General features: G+C 44.9%; 1 protein-coding gene across 1 annotated transcript in view; it reads right to left on the reverse strand.

Moving 5' to 3' along the window:
* The window catches only part of Zmym2 (zinc finger MYM-type containing 2), an 80,709-nt gene extending 64,843 nt beyond the window's left edge, over positions 1-15,866 (reverse strand). Inside the window, exons 1-2 of the mRNA XM_059273572.1 lie at positions 15,602-15,866; positions 13,723-13,788 (exon numbers count right to left, since the gene is read on the reverse strand). Of these exons, the coding sequence (XP_059129555.1) occupies positions 13,723-13,788; positions 15,602-15,738 (203 nt within the window). The 5' untranslated portion in view covers positions 15,739-15,866. The remainder of the gene's footprint in view (positions 1-13,722; positions 13,789-15,601) is intronic.
* Between the last annotated feature and the right edge of the window lie 1,770 nt (positions 15,867-17,636).

The following is a 17,636-nucleotide window of genomic DNA, read 5'->3' on the forward strand; positions in this document are numbered from 1 at the left end:
AACAAAAGCAAAGACCAATTCTTTGGAGAGAAAAAAGCCTCAAATTACTAAAAATGGGGATGTAAAACTTTACAGAAATTTTTTTTTTTCTTTTTTTTAAGTTTTTCGAGACAGGGTTTCTCTGTAGCTTTGGAGCCTGTCCTGGACTAGCTCTGTAGGCCAGGCTGGCCTTGAACTCACAGAGATCCACCTGCCTCTGCCTCCCGAGTGCTGGGATTACAGGCGTACGCCACCGCCCGGCTTCAGAATTTTTTTTTTTTTTTTGGTTTTTCGAGACAGGGTTTCTCTGTGTAGCTTTGCGCCTTTCCTGGGACTCACTTGGTAGCCCAGGCTGGCCTCGAACTCACAGAGATCCGCCTGGCTCTGCCTCCCGAGTGCTGGGATTAAAGGCGTGCGCCACCACCGCCCGGCCAGAAATAGAATATTCATTATATGCCAAACTGGATAACAAAGATGAAATGAAAAAAAAAAAATCCTTAAAATTCACACAAAGGAAAAACATGAAATCTAAGTAGATCTAAAATAGGCAAGTTGATTATGCCAGTAAGTAAGTCAGTAATCAGAAACATCTCACCAAAAAATAAGATTAGGGCAGATAACTTTACTCACAAACTCTAACATTTCAAAATAACCAACAACTAAAAATAATGAAAAGGGGAACATTTCCAAACTCTCTTTTTTAACCCTGAATATATAAACACCTTACAGGCAACTTATAGTAATCTTTAAAAAGACAAATCCATGCTTTGCTTGGTGGCACAGGTCTTTAACACCAACACTGAGAGGCAGAGTACGAAGGATCTCAGTGAGTTGGAGACCAGCATGGTCTGTATATCAAACGAGGACAGCCAGGACTACAGAGACCCTTTCTCAAAAAATAAACAACAAAGACAGCTCCAAAAGTCTTTAACAGAGAAATAAATAAATGAATGGATAAAGAATATGGTATACAGAGAGTATATTCTAGCATGAAGAATGGGATCCTGTTAACATAGGAAAATGGATGAACTAGAGGAAATCATGTTGAGTAAAATAATACATCTGGGTCCTGTACTTTCTTTCATATATGGTAACAAAAATAAAGATGACCTAAAGGAAAAAAAATCTCACAAAACTGGTCCGTTACTTAGACCATGTACAATACGTTAATAAATCTCAAAAAACAGGCCGGGCGGTGGTGGTGCACGCCTTTAATCCCAGCACTCGGGAGGCAGAGCCAGGCGGATCTCTGTGAGTTCGAGGCCAGCCTGGACTACCAAGTGAGTCCCAGGAAAGGCGCAAAGCTTTTCTACACCGAGAAACCCTGTCTCGAAAAACCAAAATAAATAAATAAATAAATAAATCTCAAAAAAAACAATCAAAATCTAAATAGAAGCCAACTAAAACTCTTAGAAAGAGAGAGAAAACTTCATGCCACTGGAATTGTCATTCATTTTTAGATGACACCAAAAACACAGATAAGAAAAAAAATTAGACTGCTCAAGATTTACAGTATTTGTGCAAAGAATTATTTCCAAGGAAATGAAGACAATGCAGAGGGAAAATACCTCCAAATCAAAAATCAACCGAAATAAATGTAGGTAGGTAATTAGGTACGTAGGTGGAATTTCCACAATATCAACATATTTTTTAAATGAACATCATACTTAAATAAAACACTTTGCCAGAAGACACACAAACAACCAATAATCAAATCAAAAGATAGTCCAACATTATCAGTCATTAGGCAAATGTATATGAAACCAAGAGATCTCAACTGGATAGTATGTTATCTGTAATCTCAGCTCTGGAGAATGAGCAAGAGATTCAGGCCAGCCTGAGCTACATTTTATTATCTGTCTCAAGGTGGTGGCTCATGCCTTTAATCCCAGCACTCAAGAGGCAGAGGCGGGTGGTTGGTTCTGAGTTCAAGGCGAGCCTGGTATAAAAAGTGAGTTCCAAGACAGCCAGGGCTACACAAGAGAAACCGTCTCAAAAAATGTTTAAAAAAAGAGAAGAAAAAAAAAAAAAAAAAAAGTCCAAGGTATGAAGAAACCTCAACAACCTTTTAAAAGTTGTATTATACTTATGTGTGCATGTGAGTGTGCATGTACATGGGTGTGTATGTCTATGGATATGTGTGCACATGCATGCATACGGTGTGTACAGAGGTCAGAGAAATCAGTTCCCCCCTTCCAAAATGCAGGTCCTAATAGTAAGTACCTTTACCTGCTGAGCCACCTCACTGCCCAATCCCTCTAAGCAACTTTTTTTAACTGAACTGCTATGTGATCCATCAATTGTATCACTGGATATATGTCCAAAAAGACATGAAGGGAGAAACTCAAAATGACATTTGTACATCTATGTTCATATAGTAGTAGTATTCACAAATGCCAAAAGGTTGAAGAAATCCAAATGTCTACCAGATAAACAAAATATAGAATATCTACAAAATAGGAAACTATTCAGGGTGCGTTACAGAAGCACGTGTCCTGGAGTACCATTTAAGAAAAAAAAAAGACAAACCGCCTATGATCTCACTTGAGCCACCTTTAATGGTCAGATTCATCTAAGCAAAAGTAAAACGGTTGCTACAAGAAAGATAAATAGGAAACTGTTTAATATTAGTTTTCTGATTTTACAAGATCAAAACAAAGTTCTAAAGATCTATTGCTGGCAACATGACACTATGAGTGAGTGAGTGAGTGAGTGAGTGAGTGAGTGAGTGAGTGTGTGTGTGTCTGTCCCCCCGTTGCTTTTGTTTTTGGGGAGAGAAGGTCTTATACAGTCTAGGGCCTCTGACTTTCAAATGTTGGAATTACAGGCTTGGTTGTTTTTGTTTTGTTTTTGGTTTAGTTTGGTCTAGTTTTTCAAGACAAGGTTTCTCTGTGTGGCCCTTGTTATCCTAGAACTCTCAGACCAAGCTGGCCTCAAACTGGCCTCCATCTGCCTCTGCCTCCCAAGTACTGGAACCAAAGGCATGCATCACCACAACCCAGCAGTATTACATGTTTTAAGCTGTACTCTTAAGCTAAATATAGTGACACACACTTTTAATTTCAATGCACAGGAAGCAGAAATGTTCTATATAGCAAGTTCCAGACTTGCCAGAACTACATATAGTGAGAGACTTTGCCTCAAAAAAGAATTAAGATGGTAAAATGTAGGGCTAGGGGTACATGAATCTCAGTGATAGAATGCTTAACTAGCATTCCATAAGACCCCGGGTTCTCTCCAGCAGGAGAGCTATTATGTGGGTTTTTTAATAAGAATTGAAAATGTTAAAGCCAGGCGGTGGTGGCGCACGCCTTTAATCCCAGCACTTGGGAGGCAGAGCCAGGCGGATCTCTGTGAGTTCGAGGCCAGCCTGGGCTACCAAGTGAGTCCCAGGAAAGGCGCAAAACTACACAGAGAAACCACACACTCACTCAACAGTACTAAATGCAAAGAATCAAATGGATAGTACTAAACAAAGGACCAAAAGTAGAAACAGTGTAAATGTCCATCACCAAATTTATAAAAAAGCAAAAATGTTGTTCTACACGCTTAGAATAGTACTCAAGCCTTGAAAATGAATTAAATTCTGAAACATACAACATAGAACTCTGAAATACTGTGCTAAGTGAAATAACTCAAACAACACAAAAAGGGGGCTGGAGAGATGGCTCAGCAGGTAAGAGCACTGGCTGTTCTTCCAAAGGACCTGAGTTCAATTCCCAGCAACCACATGGTGGCTCACAGCCACCTGTAATGAGATCTGGCGCCCTCTTCTGGCCTGCAAGGACACATGCAGGCAGAACACTATATACATAATAAATAAATAAATAATAAATCTTTAAAACACACACACACACACAAAAAAAAAGACACACAAAAAAACAAATACTATGATTCCAATCATGAGGTACTTACTATAGGGGAATTCCTAGAAACAAAGGTAAATTTGACAGAAGACGTTGCTTACTAGTGGAGTACCTCACTCACAGGCATGAGGTCCTGAGTTTGATCTTGACCACAGCAAAAACAAACAGCAAAGACAAAAATAAAAGGTAAATTTCTTTAGTGTATTTTACAGGAATATTTTGCTTTGTTTACATTTTTTTGAGAAAAGGGCTTAATTAACTCTGTTATCCAGGCTAACCTAGAATTCACTATACAGTCCAAGCTAGCTTCAAACATTGGTGATTCTCTTACCTCAGCCTTCTAAGTACTACAACTACAGGTGTGAACGACCACATAAGATCAACACAAGAGCATGGCTCAGCAGATGACAGAAGTTCAATTACCAGCATCCACGGCAGGCTGCTAAAAACTGCCTATGACAACAGCTCCAGGCAGATTTGATTTCTCTGGCCTCTGATGGCATTGTGAAGGCATACATACAAACATACACATATACATATACACACATACATACATGTGCGCATGCGCACAAAACCCATAATTAAAAATAGTAAAATAAGCCAGGAGGTGGTGGTGCACACCTTTAATCCCAGCACTTGGGAGGCAGAGCCAGGCAGATCTCTGTGAGTTCGAGGCCAGCCTGGTCCACAAAGTGAGATCCAGGACAGGCAAAACTACATGGAGAAACCCTGTCTCAAAAAACCAAATAAATAAATAAAAATAATGATAATAATAACAATAATAACACAGAAGCTCAAGATGGCTTAGTGAATTAAGATCACTTGTTAATCTTGCAGACCTGATGGCATTGTGAAGGCATACATACAAACATACACATATACATATACACACATACATACATACATACATACATACATACATACCACCTATATGGTGGCCTATAATCATCAGTAACTCCGGTTCTAGAGGATCCAATGCCTTCTTCCGGCCTCCAGGAGAACCAGACACACACTTGGTACACATACATACATGCAGTCACATTTATACACATAAAATAAACCTTAAGAATTTTTAAGTAGCCGGGCGGTGGTGGCGCACGCCTTTAATCCCAGCACTTGGGAGGCAGAGCCAGGCGGATCTCTGTGAGTTCGAGGCCAGCCTGGGCTACCAAGTGAGTTCCAGGAAAGGCGCAAAGCTACACAGAGAAACCCTGTCTCGAAAAACAAAAAAAACAACCAAAAAAAACCAAACAAAAAAAAAAAAAGAATTTTTAAGTAATAATATTTTTTAAATGTCCACATTATTATTATTATTATTTTTTTTTTTTGAGTCAGGATTTCTCTGTGTAACAGCTCTGGCTGTTCTGTAACTCACTTTGTAGTCCAGGCTGGCCTTGAACCCAGAGAGATATACCTGCCTCTGTCTCCTGAGTGCGCCGCCTTTAACCACCGCCGCCGCCGCCGCCGCCGCCGCCGCCACCACCACCACCACCACCACCAGGCTGTCACAGCAAGTTTTACAGGAAAAAGCAGAAGATAACTATGGGGGAGGGGGGCGCCGCGGCAGAATGACCAATGTGGTAGTTTCAATGTATTTGGCCTCCATAAGTTCATAGGGAGTGGCACTATTAGGAGGTATAGCTTTGTTGGAAAAAATGTGTTAGTGTGGGGGCAGGCCTTGAGGTTTCCTATGCTCAAGATACCACTCAGTATCTCAGTCAATTTCCTGTTGCCTGCAAGATGTAGGACTCTCAACTTTACTCCAGCACCAAGTCTGCCTACATGCCGCCATGCTCTCCACCAGGATGATAATGGACTGAACCTCTGAAACTGTAAGCCAGCCATCCCAATTAAATGTTTTCATTTATAAGAGTTGCCAAGGTCATGGTGTCTCTTCACAGCAATAGAAACCCTAACTAAGACAACCAATTAGGGGAAAAAACACTGAAGTTTCTCCAATACTCCTACTCAAAATTCAGTACAGAAAATCTTTGACCAAATGTAGAGGAGGGCTTCCCTAAACACCAGCAAGATACCCTCTGATTCATCTTAATTCTGACACCATCTATCTAGAGACAACATGAGATCCCACAGGTTGAGACTTACATACCTTCCATTTCAGATTGCAAGCCATAGGTTTGTGTTTAACTTGTGTTTCTGATTAATTAGCTCTAAACTGGGAGTTTTCAAGATCCTCTAGCTAAGTCCAAACTTTGCTAAAGATGTCCATAAAACTCAATTTGGAATTTATATTTAACAGTTTACTTTATATAAATGATATTTTAAAGACTACAGAAGAGATCTAAAGAACCAGAAAGAGGGAAAGAGCCCATGCCTCCCCCACCTAGGGTGCCATCCTCCAAGGCTCTCTAATAGTTCATCTATCCAAAATCTCTCTGAATCTTTCCTTTTAGGTTTCATAGAAGCTTGTGAACACTGATGATAGGTTAACTACCAACTCTCTTGCCCTTCCGCAGAGGTAACAGTTTGGGACTAAAAAATCCTAACCCTTTTATATCTCAGTCTTGCCGATTACCAGTCTCTTGCCCCATCCACATTCTGAAACCACCAAAGGACTGCCAGCCATCAGAAAACCTTGTTAGCATAGACATCACTCTGGAGATTCATAAACTTCAGGAGTAGTATGCCAGGAAATAGGGACCAAAAGTACATTTCAGGGGGGCTGGAGAGATGGCTCAGAGGTTAAGAGCACTGGCTGCTCTTCCAGAGGTCCTGAGTTCAATTCTCAGCAACCACATCCTACTTCCTGTGTCTGTCCTCAATCCTCCAAAACCTCTATGGCTAATTTTGGTGAGCTAGTAGCTAGCTCTGCCCTCTGACTCAAAGCAAATTTTATTGGCAGTCTTGGGAACATCAGAATGACATCAAAATAGCACACAACACGGGTTGTTTAAGAAAACTAGATTAAACCCAGCATGGTGGCGCACGCCTTTAATCCCAGCACTCAGAAGGCAGAGGCAGGTGGATCTCTTGAGTTCAAGACCAGCCTGGGCTACAGAGTGAGATCCAGGAGAGCCAGGGCTGTTGAATAGAGAAACCTTGATTTGGGGGGGGGAAAAAAAGAAAGAAAGAAAGAAAGAAAACTAGATAAAGATGAGCCTGTGAGCAAGGAAGCAGTGTTCCTCCACAGTTCCACTCCCAGTTCATGTTCCCTTCCTTCAATGGTGGACTATGTCTTCAAAGTATAAGCCAAACAAATCCTCTCTTCTTCAAAATTGCTTTTGGTACAAGTGTCTTATCACAGCAACAATTAAAAAGGGAAAAAAAAAAGAAAGAAAAAAAAAAAGAACTGAATTTGGTATCAGAGTCAGGCTGTGGCTATGATGAACCTTCATGAGGCTTTTCATGCTTTTGGACTATCTCACTGAAGGATTTTCAAACTTTGAGTTGGAAAACCATAGCAAAACAGTGCTTAATGAATGGGCCATTTCAAATGGAGTTCGAAAGATAAGAAGCAAAGACTCTTAATCAGAATTGTCTGTGCTGTATTCTGAATTATCATTGTGTGGTTCCGGGTCAGCTAGGGCTGAATAATCATCTGTGATGAACAAGAGGTCAGTATCACTGAAGTGCAATCTTCTAGGCAGTTGATTTCCTCAGAGTTGGCACACAGACGCTGGGGGGGAGGGATGGGGGGAAGGGGGGGGCACACATGAATGCTGCATCTCAAGCCAAAACTTGGCAACTAACTTGTCAGAACTGTCTGCCTGGTACTGTTTTAAAGGCATAAAAGTTGAGGGATTTGAGGGGCTCACAGAGAGTGGCTGAGGCCTGGCACGCTATAGCAGTCAGAGACTCTAATGGCAAACTAGGAGAGGCCTCACTGAAAGTGCAGTTACAGTGGACAACTCAGATATCAGAGATTCATGGCTATAAGACATCCCAAGAAAATCAAGCGTGACAGAGATGGCCCGAGCCTACAAGACAAGTTGTCTATGCTGTGGATGACACAGCCGCCAAGCACTGTGGAGCCCAGAAGATGACTGAGTCTCAGATGCCAGAGCCTGAGCTTCAAAATTTGGATTTATACTGATATTTTGAGTTTGCTTTCACCTGAATATAAAAATGCCCAGTTCTTCCCCCAAAGAATATTACTTGTTTTCTATTTTATAGAGCCTATAGTTAAAAGACTTTTAACCTTTGAAGAGATTGAACTTTTCAAGTATTGGAAATTTTTAAAGACTGTGGGACTTTGAAGTTGGACGTTTTATTTAATGATATTAATGTAAGATCTTAGAGACAAGGAAAGAATTGAAAGGCTATGGCTTAAAGTGGTATGTCTGTGTGTCAAGTAGAAAAGGAATGAAGCATCCTAGTCAGCTGTCAATGTGACACATCCCAGAGTATCTAAGGAATATCAACTGAAGGGCTGCCCAGATCAGATTGTGCTGTGCTGTGCCATGTCTGTTGTGGAGTATTAGTTTAACTATGTAAAGATGTGTTGCATTTGTGTTGCAGAACAGTTGTTTAACTATGTAAAGATGTGATGTATGTGTTTATGCTGCATTTGTTCACTATGTGAAGATGTGGTGCTGTTTTACCTTGCCTGCCTAAAGCACCTGACTGGTCTAGTAAAAAGCTGAACAGCCAACAGCTAGGCAGAGAAGTGATAGGTGGGGCTGGTGAGCAGCCAGCTGGGGCACAGCCAGCTGGGGGCCAGCCAGTCAACAACAGCCAGGGAGCAGCCAGAGGCCAGAGAGACACAGAGAAATCAGGAAAGTAGGACATCAGAATGAAAGAAAGGTAAGAAGCCCTGAGGCAAAACATGGATGAAGAGAAACAAGTTAAATTATAAGCTCTTATAACTTTATAAGAGCTAGTGGGACAAGCATAAAATAAGGCCAATTTGGGGGTTGGTAGCCCAAAGAAAATTCCAACTACAAATGTCTGTGAGGAATTGTCTTGACTAATGATTGATATGGTAGGGTCCAGCCCACTCTGGGCAACAACATCTCTGGACAGGGAGGCCTACGCTGTCTAAAACTATCTGAGTAGAGCATAGCAGCATATCCTTTAATTGCACTCTGGGGGCAAAAGCAGAGGCATGCAGATCTCTATATGTTTAAGTGCAGCCTGGTCTACATAGGAAGTTCCAAGTCAGACCAGGCTATTTAGTGAAATTCTGTCAAAAAAGAAAAGACAGAGAAAGAGAAGAAAGATGAACAGGGGGAAAACAACGCAGCAAGCAGCATTCCTCCATGATTCCTGCTTCCAGGTTCCTGGCTTGAGTTCCCACCCTGACTTCCCTCAATGATGGACTATGACCTAGAAATGTAAAACAAATAAACCCTTTCCTCCCCTAAGCTGTTTTTTTTTAATTGCAACAAAGAAGCAAGCTAGGATACTCTGTCTCAAAATATATATATATAATAGTAATAGTAGTAGTAATATAAATAAACCACAAATCACACTATGTGATCAAGTGATTATACTACCTCACTAATTTTCTAACTCTAAATTGTATTTTTAATGGTTAACAAGAATTTTATCCTGCAGTTTAACAAAAGTACTCCTATTATTCAAACTTCATTTTTAAATTGATATGCTTTTAAACAAAATAAAAAGCGTGTTGTAATTCACCCTTTAAGATGATCAACTATCTTTTTTATTTATTTGTTTGGTTTTGGTTTTTTGAGATAGGGTTTCTCTGTGTAACAGCCCTGGCTAGCTGTCCTGGAACTCACTCTGTAGACCAGTCTGGCCTCAAACTCAGAGATCTACCTGCCTCTGCCTCCCAGTGCTGGGATCAAAGGTGTGCACCACCGGCATCACCACACCAGGTTTTTTCACCATGGAGCCCACCACGAATTTAGCACCAGCACCAAAGAAGATGCTCTTGCTATTTGCCATGTTGAAAACAAACAAACAAACCAAAGGAAGGAAGGGAGGAAGGGAGGGAAGAGAGAGGAGGTGGGGAGAGAGGGGGAGGGGGAAGAGAGACAGAGAGGGAGAGGGAAAGGGGGAGAGAGAGGGAGGGAGGGAGGGAGGGAGGGAAGGAGGGAGGGAGGGGGAGAGGGGGGAGAGAGAGAGAGAGAGAGAGAGAGAGAGAGAGAGAGAGAGAGAGAGAGAAAAGGCAGTAGTTTTAAAACTAAGGTAACATAGGCTGAGGTTGTAGCTCAATGGTAGACTCTTGCCTAGTGTAGGTTAATGAGGCCCTAGGTTAATTCCCCATTACTGGCCAAAAAAAAAAAGGAAGATGGGCTACAGATATAAATTTTCAATTTCCAACTCCAATCATGTAAAGCAGAATTATTTCCTGGGTGATACACAAAAAATAATGAACTGTAAGTGTTGCTCTGAACCTCATACTTCAAACTTATGCATTTTTTTAACAGCATTTTTTTCTCAGTGGCAACTTTATGAGTTAAATGTATTGGGATCTGCACAGCTTTTGGATTTGATTATGTTCAATTCTAAAATCCTCATTCTATACTGTTAGTAACAGAAGAAAATTAATTAACTAAAATTAAAATAAAAATTTACTAAGCATTGAGTCCAGGCAATCTCTTTCCTAATGAGAGATATTACAGAAAGAGAAACACTGTCTGTCTGTCTGTCTGTCTCTCTCTCTCCTTACCACTGTGGTAGCTCACACATGTAATTCCAGCACTCAGACTTGGTAACAGTCTGAGCCTTTCCTTATGGTCATAAAAACACACAGAAGTGAATATGCCTAATATTTCTGTAAGAAGTCCCTTTAACATAATAAACTACGTGTTAATGGTATCAATGAAATGGGACAGATATCAATGCATAAAGAGACAAAATTAAAACTATACCACAACTTTTAACAACAAAGAGTTATAGCATTTAATATATAATACCAGAGCATCTTATTAAAGGCAAAGATTTACTTTGTCACAACAGTACTGTTTGTATACTTCTGTAACTCAAACAAGCAAAATAGAGTAAATGCCTACAAAATGAATCCAGTTATACAAATCTATGGTCTAACAAGCTCATATCCATGCAAGCTGGAAATGGTTTTTTTTATTGTTTTGTTTTGTTTCGAGACAAGGTTTCTCTGTGTAGTTTTGGTGCCTGTCCTAAATATTGCTCTGTAGACCAGGCTGGCCTTGAACTCACAGAGATCCAGCTGACTCTGCCTCCCAAGTGCTGGGATTAAAGGCATACTGCCCAGGCCTTCTTTTTTTTTGGGGGGGGGGGGGGGGGGCAAACTGGAAATGTTTTTATGTCAGCTTCTGTGGAATACCAAAGAACTGACTCACCAAATGAGGGACACAAAGTCAGGCCATGTCAGGTGGCACACACCTATGATCCTAGAACTAAGACTGAGGCAAGAGAACTGCTGCAAGTTCTAGGCCAGTCTGAGCTACATAGCAAGTCTCTCTCTCTCTCTCTCTCTCTCTCTCTCTCTCTCTCTCTCTCTCACACACACACACACACACACACACACACACACATACACACAAAGCAAAACAACAAAAACACAACTAAGAAAAAGGGGAGAAGATAAGTCAATCCACTTGAAAGGTCCTGTAGTGTAGTATCTGAATGGCTTAATTCCTAAAAAGAGCTTCACTCTCAGGTTTATATTCAAGCCAGGCATAGTGGTAAACACCTGCAATTCCAGCATCCCAGCACTTGGAATGCTGAGGTAGGTGAATCTGAGTTCGGGGTCAGCTTGGTCTACAAAGTGAGTTCCAGGTCTATATAGTAAAAACCTCATCTCAAATAATAGTAATAGTAATAATAATAATGTTTCTTACAAAATTTTCAGACTAATCTGGACATATACTGCAAAAAATAATGATACAAACAACCTCTATTGGTTTTGATGAGGTAGTAAAAAAAATCTAAATGAAGCAGGCCATAGTGCCACATACCTGTAACACCACCAACTAGGAAACAGAGGCAGAAAGAATAGCCCAAGGACATCCAGTGCCACAGTGAATTCAAGGCCAGCCTGGGCCATAATTCTAGTCAAAATTAATTAAAGAAATAAGTGCAAGTTAAGCATGGGTGTGTCCCTCCCCCCTTTTTTCCCCCCAAGACAGGGTTTCTCTGTGCAGCCCTACTTATCCTGGAACTCACTCTGTAGACCATAATGGCCTCAAACTCAGAGGCCTGCCTCTGTCTTTTTAATGCCTTGACGAAAGGCATGTGCCACCAACACCTGGCATTCTCTTATTTTTTAAAAAGAAAAAAATTCAACAGGATTCAAGCACTTTTTATGTTTCTACTTCCAGGCAGGAAAAGATCATTTCTGACTCAGTTTCAAATGTGAGATGTCATGAGAACCTTAAAGTATGGTTGCTGATGTTGGGCTCCATCAATCACACTGCTTAAGTTCATACCTTGCTTTACTAAGTATTACCCCGTATCTTTCTATGCCTATTTCCTCTTCTGCAAAATTAGGAATGAAAACAGTATTCACAAGGAAAAAATATTAGCTAGCTAGCTATACTACCAAGTTCTCCTGTGAATTAAATTACTTAAAACACACTTAAAAAAAATGTTTAACATTGGGTTGGAGAGATAGCTCATCAGTTCAAAGAAAGCACTTGTTCTTGCAGAGGACCCAAGTTCAGTTTCCAGCACTCACACAGTGGCTTACAACCATCTCCAGTTCCCATGGAATCCATTACCCTCTTCAGATATACTTGGTCACCAAATACATGTATTGTGCACATACATTTCATGCAAGCAAAATACTCATATACATTAAAAAAAAAAAAAGAACCACAAGCACCAATACTAATATCATAACACACCTTCGAAAGTCTACAAATTACAACACGAACTGTCCTGGGCTCAAAAATGACGTTGGAGACTAGGGGTGCAGCTCAGTTGGTGGAGTTCTTGCTAGCATGCAGGAAGCCCTGGGTTTGACTCCCAGCACCACATAAACCTGGCAAGAGGGCATGCACCTGTAATTCTAGCCCTTAAGAAGTTGAGACAGAGGGATCAAGTTCAAAATCATCTCCTAGTCTATACAACTAAAGTTCAAGGTCAACCTGGGAGACATTAGACCCTGTCTCAAAATAAGTGACAGGGCTGGCAAGATGGCAAAATGGATAGAGGTGCTCACTGGCTGAGCCTAACCACATGAGTTGGTTCCACGGAACCCAGTAAGCCTCAAAGAGTAGAACCAACTCCAAAACCTGTCCTGACCTACACACTGTTGCTGTGGCATGTGCACCCACACATCAGGTACTCACACACAATTAAAAATTTTAGCAATTAAAAAAAGAGTAACTTAATGGAAGCTTTGTCAACACTGGAGATGAAAGACTAAGCAGAGACTACACAGCTCTGAGCAGCAGCTACTTGGTGAGGTGAAACAGAAGGTACTAAAGGAACAGATATTCTGTCCTTTCTTAACCAAAGACAGGAAAAGATCTAGAAACGCATCCACCGTAAGGTTCAAATTTTGTCATTTAGATCAGACATAAAAAGTTAAGCAGCTCCCTCTAGTTTTTCAATACCTTAGATCAGTTAACCATTATGACAAGAAAAATGTCAAAAAATGGTTGCGTGCACTTCAAATAAAATAACGTTAATTCCCACTTTGCAACTCTAGAGGGCACCAGAAATATGCCCTCCTTCACAACACCCCTCCTCCCCGGTAACGTGAGCAGCTGCAGAAGCCCGTCGTCTGGTTGCTGAGGTTGGTATTGCAGCAGCAGAAGCGATGTCTGCAGCGGTGGAAACAGCAGCGCCCACTCCCAGCTGCCTCACCAGGCATCACTCGGGCTTCTCCCCGGGAGCAGCTGCCACCCAAGCGAAGGCTCCTCCTCCTGAAAACAACCAGGAGGGCCAAGTCCCATAGCTGAACCCCTATAACCTGACGATGTCCTCTGTATTAAGCACAAATTGGATGCAAAGGACTCACAATGGGGGTGTTTTCCTCACTTTCTGCCAAAGATGCACCAGATAGGGTTGAACGAAATTTCTGGTCCTGGTATAAGAGAAAAAAAGGAAAAGAAAAATGGATGAACACCCAATCTGGTAGGAGCACCAAACCTATTTCACCAGGAGGAGGCAGAAAAGGGACTAAGAGGTCAAGGAGGTTCAGCCCTTCTATTATTATCCCCAGCCCACGCAAAACAGCCCACTCCTATGCAAGTGGAGTGAAATATTTATTTGGGGCCAAAACCTACGTGAAGCCACAATCTGCAGGGGAACGGACCAGAGGGCATCAAGCCTACTCCTGGGAAGGGGAGGGGGGAAGGGCAAACATTGCCCCGACGCCAGCAAGGGACTTGCACTCCCTCTCAAATCCTACCACCCACCGTCATTCCAGTCAAACTCAGCATCAATTTACAGGTAAGAAACAGTTCACGTCTGCGCTGGGCTAATATTGCCCATATTTGCCCCAAGCAGTTGCCCTGGGCCCGAGGTTTGCCCCCCCTGCAGTCCGCGACCGGCAGCGCTGCCTCCCCGTCCGCCATTAGAGACCCAGCCAAACAATACGTGAGGAGCAAGAGCCGCGCAGCACAGCGCCGGGGAGGAGACCAGCGACGAAGAGGACCCGGCGAGACTCCGGCGGCGCCCCTCGCCTTCGAAAACTTGGGGTCTCGGTCAGGCAGACCGGGTGGGAGTGCGGCCCCCAGGCGGGAGGGCCAAAGGGCCCCTCCCCGGCCCGCCCGCCCGCAGCACAGAAAGGAAAACACCCCACGACCTCCGGCCGCCGCCGCCGCCCGCGCCCCGAGGCCCCCGCGCCCCCCGCCCCGGCGTCCGCCTCACCCAGCCCGCCCGGCCGCGCCCGCGCTCCCTCAGCCCTCGGGCCGCACGCGAAGACGCCCGAGACATGAGCGCGGCCCCCAGCGCACCCCGAGGCCCCGACGCAGCAGCGGCGACACCGGCCGCCGCGGGCTGCTAAGCCCGGGTCGGTGGGAGGCTCCCGAGGCTGCCCTCACCCATCTCCGCCTCCCCAGTCGCCCCCGCCTCCGCCTCCTCCTCCCGAGGCTGCGCGGCTCTCAGCCACCCCCACTCTCCGCGGCCCTCGACAGGAAAGACAGCGGGGATAAGCCTCACCCGGTTCTGGCTGCAGCTCCGCGGAACGAACCTCCCCTCCCCCGGCCCACCCCCCTTCGGCGACACGCACAACTCCGCTCGGTCCAGTCCCGGCTTTAGCGCTGGGGAGGAGGAGGCAGAGGAGGCGGCGGCGCGGCGGAGCCCGGGGAGGCCCCGCCCTCCGCACGCTCATTGGCTGCTGGCGAAGGCGGCCCCGAACGCCTCGGGCATGTCCATTGGCTCAGTCGGCTTTCTTTCAAGACTCTCCTCGGTGAGGTAGTCAGAGCGGCTGTCCCTCAAACGTGGGCCACGCCCCCAGGCCTGCTGTTCCCTCCCCCCTGCCGCCAGCCTCGGGCTTAGCCAGCCCTCCCTCCCTCCGTGCCCCCGCCCCGCCCCGCCCCCACTCGCCGGGTCCGCCGGGGTCAGAGCCCGAGTGGCGAGGCCCGTAGTGCGGATCGCCGTTCGGCCTCGGGCCGGGGGATCTCCGTCGAGGCTTCCCGCGGGGCCCGGATCGGGCCACCGGGCCTTGGCCTCCAGACGGTCGCCGCGGTCCCCCGCGACTCTCCCCGAGGAGAGACGCGGCCTCGATGGCCCAGCGTCCTCCCTGTCCAGGCCCAAAGGCCCGGGAGACGGGCGAGCCCCGCAGTGCCTGCGGCGGGCCGAGGGGGCGGGCCGGGCCGCGGCTGCAGGGGACCGGCGCGCTGGCCGCCGTGCAGGCGCTTCCACCTTGCCTCGCCCGTGGGAATGGTCCCCACCTCCGCCATGGCTGCGGCGGGAGGAGACGTCGTCCTCCATTTTGTGGGCTCTGGTGGGAGAACTCTGTGCCCATCAGAACCGAACCCCGGGGCGCCGGGAAACTTGGCCCGGAACAGCCCCGACCGCGCTCCACCATCGGCCATGCCCTCGGCGGCTAAGGGCGTGCGCGCCTCGGTGGCGGCGGGGCCCCACGACGGTGCGGGGCCCAGGTGCTGCCGCCGGAAGCCGCGGGCCCCCTAGCGGGCTCACGCCCCGGGGACCCGGGCTGGCCCGGCTCGGCCGTCGGTGCCTGGCAGAGCGCGCGCTCCCGGGCCTGCTCAGCGCCCGTCCTCTACGTTGACGGGGCCTCGGGCCACCGCGCGCCCTTGGCTCCTCCTGCCCGCCGTGGCCCCGTGGGCAGCGACCCTCGCCCGGGAGCCCCGCGGGGCGCGTTCGGAGCGGAGCCGCGGGAGGGCGGCACGAGGGTCTTTTGTTCCTCGTCTACACCTACGTCTTCGGCGGATGTCATGGTGCCGGATTTCCAGGACTCCCTGTAGAGACTTAGGAGATGCACCTCGCCCTGTCGGTTGTTAGTGGGATTACAACCGATGCTGTTGGTTACTTCCCCAGCCAAATGGATGCGAGAATTAGACCTCAATTTCCAGATTGACAATACTGCCTATTAATGAGACATATGACGTTACATTTTAAAGCTCTTCAGAATGATAATGAACGTGAAATTTTTAATGAAGTGAATTATCGATTCAGGACTCAAGACTAATGTGTAAACTCTAGTGGATGCCATTTATAAAGTATAACCTGATAGAAAATGAGATTCATTCTCAATGAAAATTATACACAAGTGCTTTCACCCGCGTCTAAATTCGATATATACACGGCTCTGCTTTACTAACTGAAAAAGACCTGCATGTATTTGATCCAGCTTTTTAAAGAATATTTTTCTGGAAATTTCATTTAAAAAATTATTTTCAATACACTAAAACATTCTTGTGAAATTTCATGTTACACAATACAGTTTTACATTGACATGCTCAATGCCATTGTCACAACAGGACCATTCTCTTAATAAATGTGAGGAACAATAAAATTCTCTAAAAATGTGGCAATATCCATTTTCTGCTGCCATCTAGGGCCATATTCTTTTTTTCTTTAATATTTTTTCATATGATGAAAAATATTTTTTCATCATGTTTTCCTTCTCCAGCTTCTTGAACCTCCTCCTCACCTCCCTAACCCAACTTTTGTTCTTTCTCTCAAAAAAAATAAAAATAAAAAACAAATAGGAAACTAGTAAGACCAAAAAATGCCAAAATGTGACAGGCAATGGTGGCACATGCCTTTAATCTTAGCACTTGGGAAGCAGAGGTAGGCATATCTCCAAATTCAAGGCCAGCCTGATCTACAGAGTGAGTTCCAGGACAGCCAAGGCTACACAGAGAAACCCTGTCTTCGAAAAACCAAATAAATAAGTAAATAATGCCAAAACTAAACAAAAAGTCCACTCTAAAAAAGCATGGAGTTCGTTTGTGTTGGCCAACTACTCCTGGGTATCAGGCCTGCCCTGACCTGTGGTTGACATACTCACTGACACTCCTTAGAGAAAACTGACCTCCCACTTGCCAGCAGGTATTAGTTGCAAATAGCTTCTTGGTTAGAAGTAGGACCCCAGGGTCCAATTCCCCCTCCCAGTGCTGGAACCTGAACCCCTGCAAGTCCCATGAGTTCCGTCTGTCCCAGCCTCTCTGAGAGGTCATAAGTGTACCATTGCTGTTTCCTTGGAGTCATCCACCACCTCTGGCTCTTACAGTCTGTCCTCCTCTACCGAAGACATCCCTGAGCCTTGAGGGAAAGGGTCTGATAAAGACATTAGGGCCATATTCTAAGTTGACTCACTGAATTTATGGTTAGAAGTGTTTTTATGTGGTTGGCTGATTGATTGGTTTGCCACAAGCTGTTCACATGGGAACAGCTTTATACTGCTATCAATTCCCTGATGTTGTTGCTTTTTTATACTTCATTATTCTCTGGTGACAA

Source organism: Peromyscus eremicus, chromosome 9 (genome assembly GCF_949786415.1).
Source record: "Peromyscus eremicus chromosome 9, PerEre_H2_v1, whole genome shotgun sequence".
NCBI classification, from domain to species: domain Eukaryota; kingdom Metazoa; phylum Chordata; class Mammalia; order Rodentia; family Cricetidae; genus Peromyscus; species Peromyscus eremicus.